Raw genomic sequence first — 18496 nt, forward strand, 5'->3', positions numbered from 1 at the left:
ATTTAAGTTGTGCTCAGTTTAGATTGGCCCCTGTCACTGGTGCCCTATTGTGCTAACCCCCTTTCCTGGCTATAGCTCAGGGCTCTGATTTCCAGGAACTTCACAGCTCGGGGATGATGCAGTTGCTCCTTTAGAGCAAAGCCAGCATAGCCTGAAGGCAGTGAAGTGGGTAACCATTTTAACTGCAGACTCTGAAATAATTTGGTAAATTGCTGTTAAACAACAAAAGACCGGGGCAGCCTTTTATTTTTAAGAACAAGGCTGTGCTCCATTGAATTGAAAGGCAATACAATTAAAATGGTACAAAGAATAGTTTGTTAATAATAATACCTAACTCTTCTATCACACATTCAGAAGTAAATCTCAACACACTTTAAAAAAGTGGTCTGTATTATTATTCCCAATTTACAGGTGGGGAAACTGAGGTAGTGGGAAGGAAGTGACTTGCCCAAGGTCAGCCAGCAGCAGAGCTGGGACTGGAAACCAGTTCTGAGTCCTAGTCCAGAGGTCTGTCACCTCAGCCACACTGCCTAGGTTACACAACAGGTAACTAACCAGTGGAACTGCCTGCTGTAAGATATTGTGGCAAATAGGTAAATCTTACCAAGCTTAGTGTTATACATGGATAAGAGTAGCTTGGGTGGTAGAAGATAAAGTAAAAGTTACAACAGCTCCCATGGTCTCTGAAGCTGCCGCTGGAGTCAAAATTAGATGGTGCTGGGGAGGGAAGAGGGAGGAATCATCTCTATGAATGAAAAACTCGGGCATGTTGTGACATTGTGCCCAACAAGCAGGTTATGAATAACTGCTCTGCAGGCAGGCTCTGGAAAATCTAACTGCGGGGCAGGGAGGTGACACATCTGCACGGGGAAGCTGGCAGCAGTGCTGCTGAGGTGGAAGCTGCTTTAGGTGGGTGCAGGACAGTGGGATGCAGGGGTGTCCATGCAGCAGATGGTTGGGTGTAGGTGCAGGATGGTGGGGTGCAGAGGTGTCTGTGTGGCAGCTGCTCTGGGTGGGCGCAGGATGGTGGGGTGCAGGGGTGTTTGTGGTAGCTGCTCTTGGTGGGTGCAGGACGGTGGGGTGCAGGGGTGTCTGTTGGTAGCTGCTCTGGGTGGGTGCAGGATGGTGGGGTGCAAGGATGTCTGTGTGGTAGCTGCTCTGGGTGGGTGCAGGACGGTGGGGTGCCGGGGTGTCCATGTTGTAGCTGCTCTGGGTGGGTGCAGGATGGTGGGGTGCAGGGATGTCTGTGTGGTAGCTGCTCTGGGTGGGTGCAGGACGGTAGGGTGCCGGGGTGTCCATGTTGTAGCTGCTCTGGTGGGTGCAGGACGGTGGGGTGCAGGGGTGTCTGTGGTAGCTGCTCTGGGTCGGTGCAGGATGGTGGGGTGCAGGGGTGTCTGTGCAGTAGATGGTTGGGGTGAGGGTCTGTGCGGTGCTTTTCCCCAGCCAGCCAGCCATAGAATACAAGGCACAGGGCGGAGGAGGAGGAGAATTCCATTCCTTGCCCGTGCCCCAGAGCCGCTCCTAGCAGCCGCGCAGGGCTGGAGACCTCCCACTCCGCACCCTGTAGGCTGATGCTCCCCTGTGGAACTACAACTCCCATCGTGCCCCGCGCTGCCCCGCCCCTCCCAGCCGGGGGACTGTTTAACCCTCCGGCTGCCGGGGAGCAGTGCGAGCGGGAGCTCGGGTAGGTGGCGGGGTCTGCTGGCCGCTCGGTTCTGTGCTGGGACAGGCTGCGGGGGAGCTGCCCCTGGGCGGGGACTGCGGAGCCGGCCTGCTGCGGTGCCTGGTTGTGTAACTGCTCCAGCCCCGCTGCAAACCCGAGCGGGAGCGTTATAAGGGGAAACTGGCGGGGGGAGCCAGCCCTCTACTTTATGGGGGGGCAAGCTGGGGGGGAAGCTGGCCCTGTTCCGGGGGGGGCGCTTGCTGGAAGGGGGAGCCGGCCCTGTTCTTGGGGGACGGGGGGGATACTGACTGCGGAGGAGCTGGCCCTGTGCCCGGGGTCGGGAGGGACCACTGGCTGTGGGGGGGAAGCTGGCCCTGTACTCAGGGCAGGGGGACAGGCTGGTGGGGGGGAGATGGCCCTCTGCTGGGGGTGAGTGGGAGGGATACTGGCTGGGGTGGGGGAAGCTGGCCCTGTACTCAAGGCGGGGAGACAGGCTGGTTGGGGGGAGATGGCCCTCGGCCGGGGGTGAGTGGGAGGGATACTGGCTGGGGGGAGCTGGCCCTGTGCTGGGGCTCCGGAGGGGAGCTTCCTGGCTCACGGGGACCCAGGGCCCATCTCTGTTCCTGGTCCCGGCCAGCTTGGTGGTGCCCATCTCCTGGCTGTGCACTGGCTCCTCATGGAGGGGTTGGTGGCTCAGCCCATGGCCTGGTGGTCCCTAATACCCATCCTCAATGGTATCCTTGTCCACTGGCTCAGCCTTGCAGTTGTCCCCTGCACACCAGCCGATGGGTCCATGTTCACAGGCCAGGAGGGTCCAGCAAAGCCAGGGACGGAAAGAGCTGCCCGCCCTGATTGGTAAGATGCACGTGCTACAGTAGCTGCTCTGCCTTAAGCCTGGATCTTGCCTTCATTTGGGCAGGTGTCTAAGATGCCAGAGGGCCCAGAGCTGCACCTGGCCAGCTGCTACATCAACACAGTATGTGCAGGGCTCATCTTCTCAGGGAAGGTGGAGAAGTCTGAAGTGAGCAAGAACCCAGAGGTGCTGTTTGAGAGCAACGCGTACCTGATCTCTGCCACCTCGCGGGGCAAGGAGATCAAGCTGACCCTGACACCACTCAAAGAGGAGAAGAACACGCTCCCTGGCAGAGGGAGGGACAGGGAGGGCCTGAGCCAGAACAGTTTCCAGCAGCCCATGGATCTTGTCTTCCGCTTTGGAATGTCAGGCAGCTTCAAGCTCACCTCTGCGGCCGAGCTGCCCAAACATGCCCATCTGCGGTTTTACACCAAGGAGAGCCCGCACCGAGCCCTCTGCTTTGTGGATTTCAGGCGCTTTGGGAGATGGGAAGTGCATGGGACGTGGCAGCTGGATCGAGGGCCATGTGTGATGCTGGAGTATGAGAAATTCAGGTGAAATCCACCATGACCTTTCATTTCTGCTTGAGAAACTGACCAGGAGTGTGTGTCGAGGGGGTGGGGGAGGGAATGAATGATAGACACAATATTCTAACAGTGAATTTTGTGGGAAGCCTGGTGATAGAATATATGGCCTTTCACCATTACAGGGACGTTTGTAGCTCACGTTTATGGAAACTCTGTCTTGGGTTGAAGGCTGTTTGGTGCTTTGCATTCCCAGAGATCTCGCTATGAACAAGGGAACAGGCTTGGTTTAAACATCCTCCTGTGTGGCTTTTTCTTATACAACAAGTGAACAGCCCAAAAATAATTCTTAAGTATTGCAAAAGGGAAGAGCACAGCTGGGCAATTTAACCCTCACAGCAATGGCTCTCCAGTGGCTATGCAGACTACCTGGCTATCAACTCAGTTCAGCATGCTGAGAACCAAGCTGGGGGAGGCTGAATGGTTGGGAATGAGGTAGGTCCATGAGGTCTGTTATGCAAAGAGGGAGGCTGGAAAAAGCTGGAGATCCCCTGGGTTAGTACTTGTTAACTGACTATGTCAGAGAGCCAGAGAGCTTTGGTTGAGCTCTTGTATTGCTTTGTACAAGTTAATGTTTCACTCTTAATATGTGTCTATTACAGTCGTGACACAGTGCAGGAGAGCGAGAACCCTGCTGTAGTTACTTTAAGACTCGCAAAATCCCATGGCTGGCAAAGAGGGGCTTGTAACTTGATGGATAAAGGGCCTGGTCCCCAAAGATATTGAGGGTCCTAACTTCTGTTGGAAGAGTCTAAATACCTTAGAGGTTGTGGGCCAAAGTGCCCACTTTGTAGTTCACAGGTAGAATTCATAGCTGAAGGGCGTATCACCGACTGACAGAGGTTGGAGATTGAAAGGGGTCATTGGGTTGTTTGGTGTACACATGCATGCCTGCCTGTCCAGGTACTGTGTGGTACGTTCATTAGTGGATTTTCAGGGTTAGTTTTGGATTTGCTGAGCATTCAGATTTCCACCGCTTCCCTTCCAATCTTTTCCCCCCTCATATTCTTAAATCTTCCTTTCTCTAATTGTATCCCATTCAGTCGTCAGAAGCTTGGTGAGTTTGTTGGTTAATTCCCTGAGCACCTTGTCAAAGGCAGGTTGCGTGAAAGGATTCCAGAGTCTCCGGCATTGAGTCCTTGTTCATTTCCTCCCCCTCCTCTTTGATGAATGAGCTATTCCCTCTTCAGTGCTTTTCTGTGTGGCCACTTATATTTATTTCCCTTGGCAGCATTCCTTGAACCCTTGTCTCTCCACTGCAGGCCTCACCTGGCTCTACATGTTGGTGTTCCCTTTGATGTGCAAATCTTAGAGCCAACCCTTCATAAAGCCACTCTTCAAAGGCTCCTTCTTGTTCTCTGTATTCGTCAGTTTCGGAGGACTCAGACTGCCTTCAATGCCTTAATGGAGATGTCTCTTACTGTTCCTCCAGCCTTCTTTATGCTGTGGTGTGTCTTTAATGCTTCCTCTTATCACACTCAATTTCTTAATTTGCTTCCCTGCAATCAAATACCTTTATAACTTCTGCATTCCAGGAACCCATTTTCTACGGGGCTGAATTCAAGTAGCTTACAGCACTGCCCCTGCTAAGGAAACAGCGGGTCATCCCTGTACCTTTACCCAAAGGGTTTCGCTGCTACCTTAATCGTTACCTGTCTTATTGTAACGCCTCTTGATGTCTAATGCTGCCCACTCCTCTCTCCTACACAGATTGTTTGCATCTGTATTTACAGTCTTGCTATAAAAACCATCCCCTGAGGTTTCACTTGTGCCCGCTAGACCATAACCTCCATCATTTTTAGTTTCACTTCTCCCTGCTTATGTCTGGAGGCAGACCCTTCTGCAGCAGAAAACCTCACTGGAGAACAACCCCACCTCCCATGTTGGTTACTTTGTTGGAAGCACATCACAGGCTGAGTGAGGTGGCCGTTTTCCCAGCCCCTCCTCCCTAGCTGACCGGCCCTGCTGTCTTCCAGGGGGAACGTGCTGAGGAACCTGTCTGACAAGGCTTTCAACAAGCCTATCTGCGAAGCCCTGTTAAATCAGAAGTTTTTCAATGGGATTGGCAACTACCTCCGAGCCGAGATTCTCTACAGGTGAGCAGGGTGCAGAGCGGAGAAGAGGAGGCCTGTCCTGAGGAGATGTGGTCCAGTTCCCTATTCCACCCCAGGCTCCCTGTGTGACCTGGAGCAAGCCAGGCCGTGTTTACACAGGGGCACTGAGGAAAGTTCTGATGAAATAGCTAAAGCTGTGAAGTTAATGCGCGGGACTTCGAGTGCATTAAACCCCTGAGGAGGATTCAGCTACAGCAAACTAAGGCCGCTTTACTTCTGAATGAGCCTCTTCAAATGGGGGGTTATGATACACTTTCACTGATGTGCCTTCACTTCACAGCTTCAGTTAACTGGTCTGAACACCCTATGGAGACAAGCCCATAGCCTCTCTGTGCCTCAGCTTCCCTATCCGTACAATGGAGATATTAGCACTACCTCAGGGGTTGGGAGGATAAATACATTAGAAAGCATGAGGTGCTCATGTATGTATAGGGTCCCTTTTACATGGTATTAGGCAGCCAGACCGTGTGATTCCCATCCCTGTAGCTACAAGACCAACACCATGGAAGGGTCCAAACTGTTGAGAGGCCACCCATTTCCCTTGCTGAAATGCAGCCAGCCCGTGTCCATTCCAGTGCTAAGCATCCACAGACAGCACTGCCAGGGCACCTCATCTTTGAGCACTGTGCAGTTCCTGCACTACATGTGCTACCAACACAGCGCTAACCTTTTTTTTTCTTCCCCCTGAGTGGCCTATATATGCTGGGCATCTCAGATTTGGCCTGCAGTGACACTTTCAGTCCGGGACCTTGCCTGGGGAGCTGAATTACACCGTGCTCACGTGCCGTAGTCTGAATGCACCATTGTTTTACTGTGTAGATTACATCCAGCTCATCAGAGATGAAAAGCCAGTGCTTCCACCCACTGTGTCAGCAATCTCCCTCCCCTCCCTTAGGCCGGGACTTCATTTGCACTGGCTGGCATTTGTGTTGGGGTGCTCACGTAACACATGGACTCTCTTAGGTTAAAGATCCCTCCCTTTGAGAAGGCTCGGACGGTGTTAGAGGCTCTTCAGCATCGGAAGCCGGTGAGGAGGGTGGAGAAGGCTCACGCACATACACAGAAATGTTCCAGCTCATCACATAGAACTCGGGGTTCGGTGCTTGCCCTGTAGCGTCTGAGGATCGCAGCACACGGGGCATGATGGTGTCAGTGGCTCTCGGACCCTCTGCAGCCCCAGTTACAAGTTTGTAGCTTTAACCCTAGAACTTCCACCGCTTCTGATTCGGGTCCTTTTGCTCTTTCTTCTTGTTAGAATTGGCTGCTGTCTCGGAGGTGGATCCTCACCATGAATCAGGAGGCCAGACACTCTGCCTTCAGGGCTTGATCTGGGTCTCTCAGAATCCCTTCTTACGGGGGATTCTCAGTTTAATTCTTCAGGCTTTACACACACACCCCTCCCCCCGTGACGTGCAGCCACACTGCCATGGCCTGGAGTCTGTCAGATCCCCCCTGCTCAGCCATATCATTATGTGCATGGCCTGGGTAGGTGACCTGTGCAAACAATAGTGGTTCCCATTTAGCAGTTGGCTCTGAGTCAGGCCTGGAGCAGGCAATGCTCCAGCATGGTGTTTGGAGGGGTGGTTTTCTGGAGAGCTGTGAGACAGGGCCTGTTCCCATGTGGTCGTTAAAGCTCCTCTGGCACCTTGTCCAAGCAGGGATGTTAGCACCAGAACTCGCCAAATCCCAGCTCTGCTGACTGCATTCTGGCTCCTCAGTTAGCTACGCAGCTTGAGCGGGAGACGGAATTCTTCCCTCCCCGTGCTCAGACTTGCTCTGGGCTCTTTAACAGTTCAGTGAGTGCATCTGGAGGAGCATGAAGGAATCACTCGCTTCCTCGTGTGATGTACAGCACGTGTGTGCTTAGTTTATAAAGCACGTTGGGGTCCTTTGGGAGGACAGATGCTACGCAAACATCCGCTTATCCTCCAGTGCCTTTAACTCCTAGGAGTTGCCATGCAAAAGTGCTGCATGTAAAACTTGTTTGCAGATCTTGAGCCAGATGGAGCATGACTGCCTATCATGGCATATACGTCTATGGCTCCTGCGTTGTGTACACGCTGGCCTTTGCGGAGGGGGACTGCACACTGAAATATGCAAGTGGCTACTATACAAGGCAGTCACTTGACCATTCCCTCCCCCTACCAATCTCAAATGTACTCAAAGGGATTTAGGCCCCGAACTTCCACTGATTTCAAGGGAAGTTAGGAGTTTAAGTACCTTTGGGGATCTGGGCCAAAGATCCTCGTTGTTGTGAAAATAACCCACAGCTAAGAGGACCACTAGTTTAGGCTCCAAATCTGACTATTCTGGTCTAGTGCTGTGTGACCTCTGGAGGGGAAGTAGCTATTTAAAAAAAGATCAAATACCGTTTTTGTCTGACCGGCCTTTCTCCCTCCCTTCCCCCGGCCTGTCTGTGTAGCAGCAGTTAAGTTACAAACACCTGCGGTGCAGTCAATGATGCATCCCAGCCATAAGAGATCTTTAGCTTTCAGATGCAGCCAGGCTAAATTCAGCCCTGCGTAAAGTGGTAGAGTGACTGATGTATACAAGTGGGTACTTTATAGAGGCAGATCAGATTCCCAACTGCATCAAAGTCTATGGAGTTAGCCCTGCTTATGCCAGGGCTGAATTTGGCCTGGCATCTGGAAACAGGAGCATTTAGCAGCTGGAGGGAGAGGAAGCTGGGTTGGAGCACATGCCAGGGCAGACTTAGGCCGCTGGTGAGGGAAATCTCGGGGAGGGGCGAGGAGCAGGATGGCTTTGCAGCTGTGGAGGAGTTGCCTTATAGGAAGGGCTGGACAGCTGGGAGGAGACTAGACTGGTTGTTTTTGGAGTGGGACCAGCTGCTACAGAGGGGCTTAGAGTAAGATCTGCACCGCAGTCAGATGTAAGTGCAGCCCGTGTCGACATAGCCAAGCTCTCTTTGATTCTGCTGCCTCACTAAAACTAGCAGAGAGGCTGTGGTGCCCAGGCTAGCCACCCCAATACAAGCCAGCCTGGGATCCGGGGTATGTATGCTGGTGGCTATTAGCAAGCTGGCTCAGCTATGTCTGCACCTGCCGTAGTTGCACCTCGGGTTGCAGGGTTGGGCCTACCCTTGCTGGGAGGAGGAAGGGCTGGATGGCTGGGGAAGGGCTGCATGGGAGAGGGTTGGCTTGGGCTGTGTCCGGGCTGCCTGTTTGAATCTCCTCCTCTCAAACCCAGCAGAGTCCGGACCTGACCTTGAGCAAGAAAGTGAAGTTAAAGCGGGAGAATCCAGACCTGCTGGAGCTCTGCCATGCGGTGCCCATGGAGGTCATTCACATGGGTAAGGAGGCAGCTCAGGGAGCACAGCCTCAGGTTCCTGCCCTGCAGCGGGCCATGGAGCCTGTGGGTGGGGATGACTTAGCCACACCAGCAGGAGGACGTGCAATGAGATGTTGAAGTTGGAATTGGATCCCTGCTGCCTCTAGCTGGGCAGACACTCAGCGACAGGGAGGGGTGGGACAGAGCCCTCCTGGGGTGGCTTGGGGCGGGGGGTAGCGGGAAGCAGGGGCGCTGTATGAAAACGCTCGGGCTCGGCGTTTAATGCCAGTGGGAGGAGGCTGGGCCTTTGCATGAGAGGCGGGATGACACCAGAGGTGCTGCATGGGGCACACCAGCGGCCCCTGCAAAGCTACTTCCATCACGCTGAAATTGTTCAGGTTTCAATGGGTAGCTATTGTCATTGACCAGTAGCAAAACTCCCCAGCAGCCAGAAACGGGACACTTGATGGGGAGGACTCTGCGTTACTCCGGAGAATTTTTTCCCAGGGGTCTGCCTGCTGGGTCTTGCCCCCTTGCTCAGGATCTAATTGATCACCATATTTGGGGTCAGGAAGGAATTTTCACCCAGGTTAGATTGTCCAAGAACCTGGGGATTTTTTGCCTTCCTCTGCAGCATGGGGCACAGTTCACTTCCAGGTTTTAAACTAGTGTCAGTGGTGGATTCTCTGTACCCTGAAGTCTTTAAATCCTGGTTTGAGGACGTCAATAACTCAGCCAGAGGAGTTTGCAGGTCACAGAACCTTACCCACCATGTGCAGGAGGCCAGACTAGATGATCCTGATGGTTCCTTCTGACAGTAAAGTCAATAATGGGAGAGACCCATGGTGGCCCTGTTTGCTGAAGAGCGGAGAGCAGGTGCATGTATGTCCCCCTACTCAGTGTTCCCAACACAATGGTTGATTGCACAGGACAGACTTCACTCCCTGTCCCAGCTGGGATGTGTCCCTGACTCCGTCTCTGGGATTAAGCGAGGAGAGGCCCCATGGTCCATCCATTATTTTCCCTCTCTTGCATCCTTTCTGGGTCTTCCTCTGCTTCAGCCTGCTGTAGGTTGTGGCCAGACTTCCCCTGAGGATTTCAGCAGACAGACCCCCTCTGCCCTGCCAGAGCTAACTGCATTGCGCTCTGGCTGTGGTGGCCAAGCCAGACAGCTGCAGATATTGGGGAAGATGCAAAGCAAAGACGAGTGAGCCCGGATACAAGAGAAATCGATGACCTCTTGGCTTATCAGAGCCGTCGATGGCTCCAGCTGGTGTAGAAATAGAGGCACTCCCTTAAAAACACCAAGCTCCAGAGAGCTAAATGCTTTCAAACTGCATGTGTGCAGGTTGGAGAGGTGCAAATCCATCTCCAGGCCACCCCACATGGGATACTTGAGAGGGAGTCCCTGGAAGGGTTCAGAAAGCTGTAGCTGAGCATTGCTGCTGCCCCCAGCAGGGGTCACCGTAGCATAGAGCAAAGCCCACAGCTGATCAGCCCCTCACTGCTGGAGTTGCAGGGGGAGCCCTGTAGCTAAGAGTTTTCCCTGATGCGCATTTTTGTGTCCCGCCGGGGGGAAGGGTTATGGCCCAGAGCCCTCTGACGATGCCGCGGCCTTTGAGGAGTGGCTGCAGTGTTACTGTGTCCCTGGCATGAAGTCACTGCGCGATGGCAATGGCAGGACGATCTGGTTTCAGGTATGAACCGCAGTGGCCTTACATTTGGCAGGGCTTGACTCATGACTCATGTGGGGCTTGACCTTGCTGCAAGAGGAGACTGGCAGGATGCCTGTCCCAAGGCTGGATTAATGCAGGGGCTTTAGGGGCTGCAGCCCAGGGCGTTGGGCTAAGGGGAGGCCCACTGCTTCTTTTTATCCAGGCAAGTCTCAGCGCTGCAGGCTGGACACCTGTCCCCGAGCCTCGGCACCCCACCCTGGAGCTGCGAGCACCAGCTCGCTGATGTGCCCCTGTGGCCCCTAGGCGGGGGTATTCAGGGAATCTCTGTGTGCCAGCTCTGCAGCTCCCATTGGTTGTGTACTATGGCCAATGGGAGCTGCGGGGGGCAGCACCTGCAGGCACGGGCAGTGTGCACCGCGCAGAGCAACCTGACCCCTCTGCCTAGGGGCCGGACATGCCAGCCACCTCTGGGAGCAGAGCAGCATGGAGCCAGGGCAGACAGGGATCCTGCCTTAGCCCTGTTGTGCCGCCAACCAAGTGCCGCCTGAGGTAAGTGCTACCCAGCCAGAGCCTACACCCCGCACCCTATTCTCCTGCTCCAGCCCTGAGCCACTCCCCACTTCAAACCCCCGGGGTCCCCACAAAATCTAATAGCCCTGGGCCCACAGGAGAGAGAATCCAGCCCATCCTGCTCTGCATCACCAGGAGACATTAGCTAAGCCTAGTACAAAATCTGTCCCTTTGTTACCCGCACAAAATTCTCTGTCACTTGCACACTCTAGAGCACCCACCTCTACCTAGGTCCTAGGGCTCAGGTGTGACGCTCTTAATTTAGGCACTCTAACTTTACCGCTCCGTGGACTCTAGGCTTTACTCCTCCAGTGCTCAGAGCAAACACCCATTCCCTCTGGACTCAGGGCCTAATCTTTCTGAGGGTTTGCAGGGTCTTTTACCAGTGAAGGAGCCTTACACAGTTAAGCTCTATTTATTAACAATCACCAAAACAGAATGCACATGCTACACATACAATGCTCATCACTCCCAATAAGACAGATGAACTTTCCCTGCTGGCCAGTCAGAATCAGGTCATCTGGGGACTCCAGTTTCTGCACGGTGTGATTGGCAGGGTGTTGAGGTCTGGCAGCTCTGATCCTGGGGCTGTGTCCTGGAGTTCGTTCCCAAGAACTTCCTTTTGGGCCCCAGTTTATATAGTGAAACTTGCGTCCTGCTTAGCTAAAGACAAAACAATAAAGAAATGAGGATTTCCCAACCACAACTATAAGTGGTTTCTTGCCAAACGGAATGCTATCAAACTGAGTCTTCTTTAACCATCTTAAGATCTGTTTCTTTATCTGGTGATAGTGGGTGCTATTAGGACAGGGTCTCCTTATCAGCTCGATGCTACATTCTTTTAATGTAATTTAGATGGAAAGTGAGGATGTGACTTCCTGCTTCTTAGCTAGTGGCTGCTGCTCTCAATATGGCCTTACCATATGGCTACAAGAAAAGGCCTTGTCCTTACACTTAGAGACTCAGAGATCTCATAACTCATAGACTCATAGGTCAGAAGGGACCAATATGATCATCTAGTCTGACCTCCTGCACAAGGCAGGCCACAGAACCCTACCCATCCACTTTTATACAACCCCTAATCCAGGACTGAGTTATTGAAATCCTCAAAACTGGTTTGAAGACCTCAAACTGCAGAGAATCCACCAGCAAGTGACCCATGCCCCACGCTGCAGAGGAAGGCGAAAAACCTCCAGGGCCCCTGCCAATCCGCCCTGGAGGAAAATTCCTTCCCGACCCTAAATATGGCGATCACCTAAACCCTGAGCATGTGGGCAAGACTCACCAGCCAGTACCCAAGAAGGAATTCTCTGCAGTAACTCAGTTCCCATCCCATCCAACATCTCCCCACAGACCATTGAGCAGACTTATCTGGTGATAATCCAAGATCAATTGCCCAAATTAAACTATCCTATCATAACATCCCCTCCATATACTTATCCAGCTTAGTCTTGAAGCCAGATAAGTCTTTTGCCCCCACTACTTCCCTCGGAAGGCTGTTCCAAAACTTCACTCCCCTAATGGTTAGAAACCTTCGTCTAATTTCAAGTCTAAACCTCCTAATATCCAGTTTGTACCCATTCGTCCTCGTGCCTACATTAGAACTAAACTTAAATAATTCCTCTCCCTCCCTAACGTTAACCCCCCTGATATATTTATATAGAGCAAGCATATCCCCCCGCAGCCTTCTTTTGGCCAGGCTAAACAAGCCAAGCTCTTTGAGTCTCCTTTCTTAAGGCAGGTTTTCCATTCCTCGGATCATCCTAGTAGCCCGTCTCTGGACCTGTTCCAGTTTGAATTCATCCTTCTTGAACATGGGACACCAGAACTGCACACAATATTCCAGTTGGGGTCTCACCAGCGCCTTATATAACGGTACTAACACCTCCTTATCCTTGCTGGAAATACCTCGCCTAATGCATCCTAAAATCGCATTTGCTTTTTTAATAGCCGTATCACATTGGCGGCTCATAGTCATCCTGCTATCGACCAATACCCCAAGGTCCTTCTCCTCCTCCGTCGCTTCCAACTGATGCGTCCCCAACGTATATCTAAAATTCTTATTATTAATCTCTAAGTGCATGACCTTGCACTTTTCACTATTGTATTTCATCCTATTACTCTTAAACCAGTTTACAAGGTGGTCCAGATCTTCCTGAATAGTATCCCTGTCCTTCTCCGTGTTAGCAATACCCCCCAACTTCGTGTCATCCGCAAACTTTATTAGCACATTCCCGCTCTTTGTGCCAAGGTCAGTAATAAAAAGGTTAAATAAGATCGGTCCCCAAACCGATCCTTGAGGGACTCCACTAGTAACCTCCTTCCAGCCTGACAGTTCACCCTTCAATACGACCCGCTGGAGTCTCCCCTTTAACCAGTTCCTTATCCACCTTACAACTTTCATATTCATCCCCATCTTTTCCAATTTAACTAACAGTTCCCCATGCGGAACCGTGTCAAACGCCTTACTGAAATCGAGGTAAATTAGATCTACCACATTTCCTTTATCTAAGTAATCCGTCACCTTCTCAAAGAAGGAGATCAGATTGGATAGGATTGGAAGGAGACGGGATATGCTCAAGAAATCCTGTCCTGATCACCTGCGCAACTTGGAGGAGAGGTGGAAAGAACTGGAGGACACAAACTCCAAGTCTAGGGTGCCAACATTTGGGCTTTTACACTATTTTGAGTGAGCTACTGCTGCTCCGAGATGCCATTCTGCCACTGCCTGTTGCTCTGGCTAATGTACGGGTGCCCCTGCTGCAGGGTCTGGCAGCATTGCTGATGCCTGATGGGGGTTTGAACTGCCCTTTGGATTGGGTTAGGGCACTGTCTAAAAGCTCTTTCTTCCTTTGCAGGGGGAGCCTGGACCTATGGCCCCGAAAGGTGAACATCAGCTTGACTCTTCCATGCTTTGCAGGGTTCTCTTGCTTCTGGTTGGGTTGGGAGAGGCAGGGAGAGCCGTCGCTTGCTGTGGAATTGTTAAGGAAACTAGCGATGCTCTTCTCAAACTCTAGCTCGCTGCCCTGAATCCAGTAGTGGTTATGCATCATTACCCCTGGGTGACAGTTCAGCAGCCCGGGTGAAAGGAGATAGTGAGTCTCTGAGGGTCCCATTATTGTTGGCAGCCCAGTATCAAGTGGCCTGTGTACCCTACAAGTGTCCATGCATGTGAACGTGGGGAAGCTACCACTGTCGCTCTCTGTGCTATACCTGCTCTGTGGAGGGAGAGCTACGCAAACCAGCCCACTCTGAGCACCCTCAGTGCACTCAGTTCATGTATAGTCCAGGCAGGCCAGCTGTATCCTACCTCTCTCAGAACCATCTCCAAGCTTCCAGACCAGATGTGGGAGCTTTTCTTCCTTGGATGGCTTCCCAGAGGAACAGAGGGCTGGGGATTAGACCTCTGACTCAGCTGCAGTCAGGCCCCTTTCTCATCTCCAGAGTTAAACTGTCATCTTAACATTCTCTCCTGCAGGAGAAAAGTCCCGCAAGAAGCACTCGTGGGTGAATGCTGACCCTGAGCCTCCAAGTCCAAAGGTACAGAGCCTTTGTCTAGACATCTCCTGTATCTCTCAGTTTTTATGGGGCCCCTCTGCTCCCGGAGTCATTCTCCTGCTGCCCCATTGTGCATTTCATTGGATCTTTGTATGGAAGAAGCTAAACACCATCTCAGCCTTCACAACCCCCCCATTATTCCCAGATGAGAAAACTAGAAAAGAGAGGGACCAATGTGTTGCCATTAGGGTTTGATGAATCAGGACTAGAACTAATAGAACCCAACCTCGCACTCTTGTCTTCTAAGCACTACCCTGGATAATACCACCTCTCAACTAGCCCCCTAAGTCATGGACACTTTACTGACACGTATCCTGACACTAGATGTGTGTTTGTACATACGTTTGTACACACATCTCTGTAGAGAGGCTCAGCATCCCAGAGATATTCTGATAGTTGGGATCTCAACCCCATGCTCTCATTAAGCTCATCTCAGAATGAAACGAACGCAGTACAAGAGTAACAGGTTACTTTATTTTTCAGTAGTCTGCTGGTTCAGCCGTTCTGTCATCCGCTGGCCTCAGGGGTGGGGTTAAAGAAACACGCTTGTATTGTCCAGACATTATTAAATCTCACGTTCGAAGGTGAGCAATGTACTGCAAATGTCTGTTACTTGAGTAAGAGACAAATCGCTAACAGGGTCATGCTGACCAAGGGGCGTTTTTGGAACAACGGAAGTTGTGCGACTTGGCGAAAGGAAGCATCTTATGGATGGGTACAAATGCAGCTTTTTTTAACTGCTTAAGTCCCTGCAAAACGTTTAATCAAAATACAGCTGCTATTGACCTGAGGCTGTGGCATGTGACTAGTTCTACTGCCCTTGTTTGGGTTAATAGTGAAACAGCTAATCTATTCCCCTTTGTTGTTAAACTGTGCAAATCCACAGACATCCCTACGCATCTCTGCCTGGCATACTGTCAGATACCTGTGTCTGTCTGTCTGCCTGTGTAACATAGGTGCTATCAAAATAAATATTCTTTCTAAGGGCCAGCCAAGAACCCCACTGCACTAGGTGCGGTACAGACAGAGTAGTAGATGGTCCCTGCTCCTAAGCAAATGATGTGAGCTCTGTCTTTGCGTTGCACAGCACCAAATGTTCTCTCAGCATGTATTGTAAGGGCTGCGTGAATAGCTGGTGATGTGCATTCCTGAGGTGGAGAACTTTAGGGAGAACAATGCCAAATGTTCACATTTGGTGTCTGACTTTAGGCAGGTTAAGTTTTAAAACTTGCCCCAGTTTGCTCCCAGCTGATGTGTGTGGAGTAAACTCCATAGAACAGATGGTTCAAACTGTGCATCTGACGGTTGAGCCGAGAGCAGCTACAGCACTTCCCACAACAGCCTTTGCTCCTGGTTCCCCTGAACTTTCTAGTGAGACCCCTGAACATACAGAAGAAGTTGAAATCGCGTCCCCGTGACTGGGAGTGCACATTTCAATCATCTTCCTAGGTTACAAAGCCGGTGCCTAAGATAAGTTTGAAGGGCAGCAGCAGCCAAGAGAAGGTAGCAAAGCGATCTGGCAGGAAGAAGGGGAAAGAGCTCATCCAAGGAGCTGAGAATGCCAAGGCACATGAAGCAAGAAAGCCAAACACCAGGTCCAGAAGAAAAGCATCAGCAAGTCAAGTGTCTCCCACGAACGAAGCTCCTGCTGCAGATAGGAAAAGATAGGCATCTGCTCGGAGAAGCACAGGTTAGAATGCTGCACTGGCTCCAACATAAGCATGGGACAGGGATAGGCCTGGATGGCTTATGCTGGTCAAGGTCAATCTGGCTTTTTTTCAAAAGTGGAATAAAAGAGCTTGTGTTCTGCAGGGAAAGGGAATCCGCATCCACCACCCACGCACTGTAGGATTGTTGGTCGGGCGCTGGAGTTAGAAACTCTGAAGCTAATTCTCTGTGCACGTGTTGTGTGACCAGATCACTGACTGTAGGCATGGTGGGTCCGCAGCGAGTGATTCCTTAATGGACACCAGGATAGCAGACTGGTGGGTTGGGGCAGGAGTTACCTTACACAGGATCCTGGGGCCCCAGTTCTGCTGCTTTGACTGCAGAATTTCCAAGTATCAGGATGCAAATCTTTAAAATTGCCTGATCTGCTCAAGGCAGGATGGGTACTAAGAGAAAGAAGGGTTAATCGTGAGGCGATGAGGATGGCTCTGAGGACCCCAGCTGCAGTAGAGGGGAGGAAGGAGAGGATCTGGCCAGGACTGAGATCTGAGCTCTATTAGGAGGAAATTGGCACTCCCCCCCCCGCACCCCCAGGATTCTCAGGCAGCAGAGGTAGCTTCCTGCCCCCTTCAGTCTTCCCGTGGGAGAAAGTGAATTTCCCCTGCTGCAGGGTACAGGCAACTTGACTGTCAAACTTTGCCCTCTCACTGCTCTGACTTTCTCTCCTGTCTTTTTAGGAGCAGCTACTGCTGCCCCAAGATCCAGGCGAGTGAAGGCTGAATGACTGGTCTGGCACGGCATCTGTCCTTGCTCCAGCCTGGAGTAACTCAGATGGGAGCTCGCTTGCTACTGCTGCACATGCTGAGGGAGACGCGCTGGGAGCAGCTGCTGGGGTGACTCTTCTCTCAAGCGGGTGTGCCCGCTGCATTGTTTCTTAGATCCCTCCTTGGATGGGGCTTGCTGCAGGGGCTCTAAGCAGCTGACGCAAGAGCCCTGCCCAATGAAATGAAGAAGGTGATGCCATGGCGTCAGCGTCCCTGCTCGGTTACGGGTTTTATTCCTTTTTAAATGCGGCTCCAGGACACAGCAATTGGATGACTTTGTATCAAACCCCTTGGAAGCTGCTGGGGCACCTGCTGGTGACTGCAGCTGGAAACTGGCGACTCCGGGCAGAGAGAGGGAAATTCAACCTCAGACTTCCCCTACTCGGTGCAACAGTTTCCTGAGGGTCAGGTTAAAAATCCTCAGAAGACCTTAGCTCTTCATTCCCTGCTGTCAGCTGCCCTTTTCAGCCTCCCTGCACGCTGCCACGAGATGGCTCTGGCTTCAGAGGCTGTGTGTGGCCCAAGTTAGTGGGGACAGAGTGGAGTTTGCATATGGTTTTTATTGCCCTGGCTGATTCCAGAGTCTCTACCCCATGCTCTGCAGGAGGGCTGAGCTTTGCAGATCAGCAGCATTTTATCTGGTGTAACTCGGGAGGAGGGTGGCAGTGGCATGCCTGAGCAAGGGATCAACTTTGCTACCGGAAACATGTGCAGTCTCTGGGCAGCAGCGATGCCAGCTTTTCCCTGCTGTCCCCGCTCGTGTGCCTGAGAGCTGGCGGGGATCAGAAGGTAGCACAGCCTGGGTGGCTCTTTCAGAAATTCACCTCTGCAGAGGGGACGTGCTGACACTTAGCTGTTGTGCGGAATGAGTCCATCAGTCAGTCACTCCTGAGCTGGGCTGCCCAGAAACCAGTGCCCTGAGGTTATAGGCTCAGCAACTGTGCCAACCTGCTCACCCTCCCCATAGTGTGGTTCTCTCACCCAACTGCCAGCGCTCTGAGCAATCTGATTTGAGTACTAACAATAAAACGTTTCCATAAACAATCCCTTGTGTGGCTGCTTTGCTGTCACTGCAGGAGACTCTCTGCTGTTCTGGAGGCCAAGTATTAGGGCAAAGCAGCAATACAGTAATAGTGTGGCTTACAAGGCATTCTGCTAGGACCTGCCCTTTCTGTGCGCTAGTGATTCAGATGTGCCTCTTTTTTCCAGCTAGTTAAAGGGAGTTCCTAGTGGCCATAGCTAAACTGTGCTGGATTCCTGTTGTGAGCATTCACATGGGGAAGGATGCTACAGAAATACCTGTCCATAAATGGAATAAAGAAGCCCTTCTAATAACTGGGAATTAATGGCAGATTCTTCTGCGCCAGTTCAGATGCTAGCCTGGATCATTTGGCTAGAACTATTTTTTTCATGTCGGGAGGGAGTTGGGGGGGGCCTTTGATTCTGGGTGAGAACCCTGGCTCCCCATCTCAATTAGGAAACTGTTGCAGTGAAACTGAAGGGCTATTGAGAATGCCCCTGTAACAGGCTGTACCCTTGTGCTCACCACTTTGTACAAGAGTGATCATGGTTTTGTAAAAGTATGCCTTGTGAGGTATCATTTGAAAGGTCATAATCGGCTGAACATTATTGTCCTGGTGTACAATTATAAGATTCTACGGTGCGACTTTACTGGGACATGCTCCAAGTTTAGAAAAA

General features: G+C 51.8%; 1 protein-coding gene across 1 annotated transcript; it reads left to right on the top strand.

The window, feature by feature from the left end:
- Positions 1 to 2204: 2204 nt before the first annotated feature.
- On the top strand, positions 2205 to 17842 carry LOC115658342 (endonuclease 8-like 1). The gene is made up of 9 exons (XM_030577074.1): positions 2205 to 3070; positions 5077 to 5196; positions 6178 to 6241; positions 8425 to 8525; positions 10076 to 10199; positions 13607 to 13634; positions 14227 to 14288; positions 15756 to 15970; positions 16712 to 17842. Exons 1-9 carry the CDS (start codon positions 2592 to 2594, stop codon positions 16752 to 16754), a joined length of 1236 nt encoding a protein of 411 aa, XP_030432934.1. The 5' UTR covers positions 2205 to 2591; the 3' UTR covers positions 16755 to 17842.
- Positions 17843 to 18496: the final 654 nt, after the last annotated feature.

The sequence above is a fragment of the Gopherus evgoodei genome, chromosome 10 (genome assembly GCF_007399415.2).
Source record: "Gopherus evgoodei ecotype Sinaloan lineage chromosome 10, rGopEvg1_v1.p, whole genome shotgun sequence".
NCBI lineage: Eukaryota > Metazoa > Chordata > Testudines > Testudinidae > Gopherus > Gopherus evgoodei.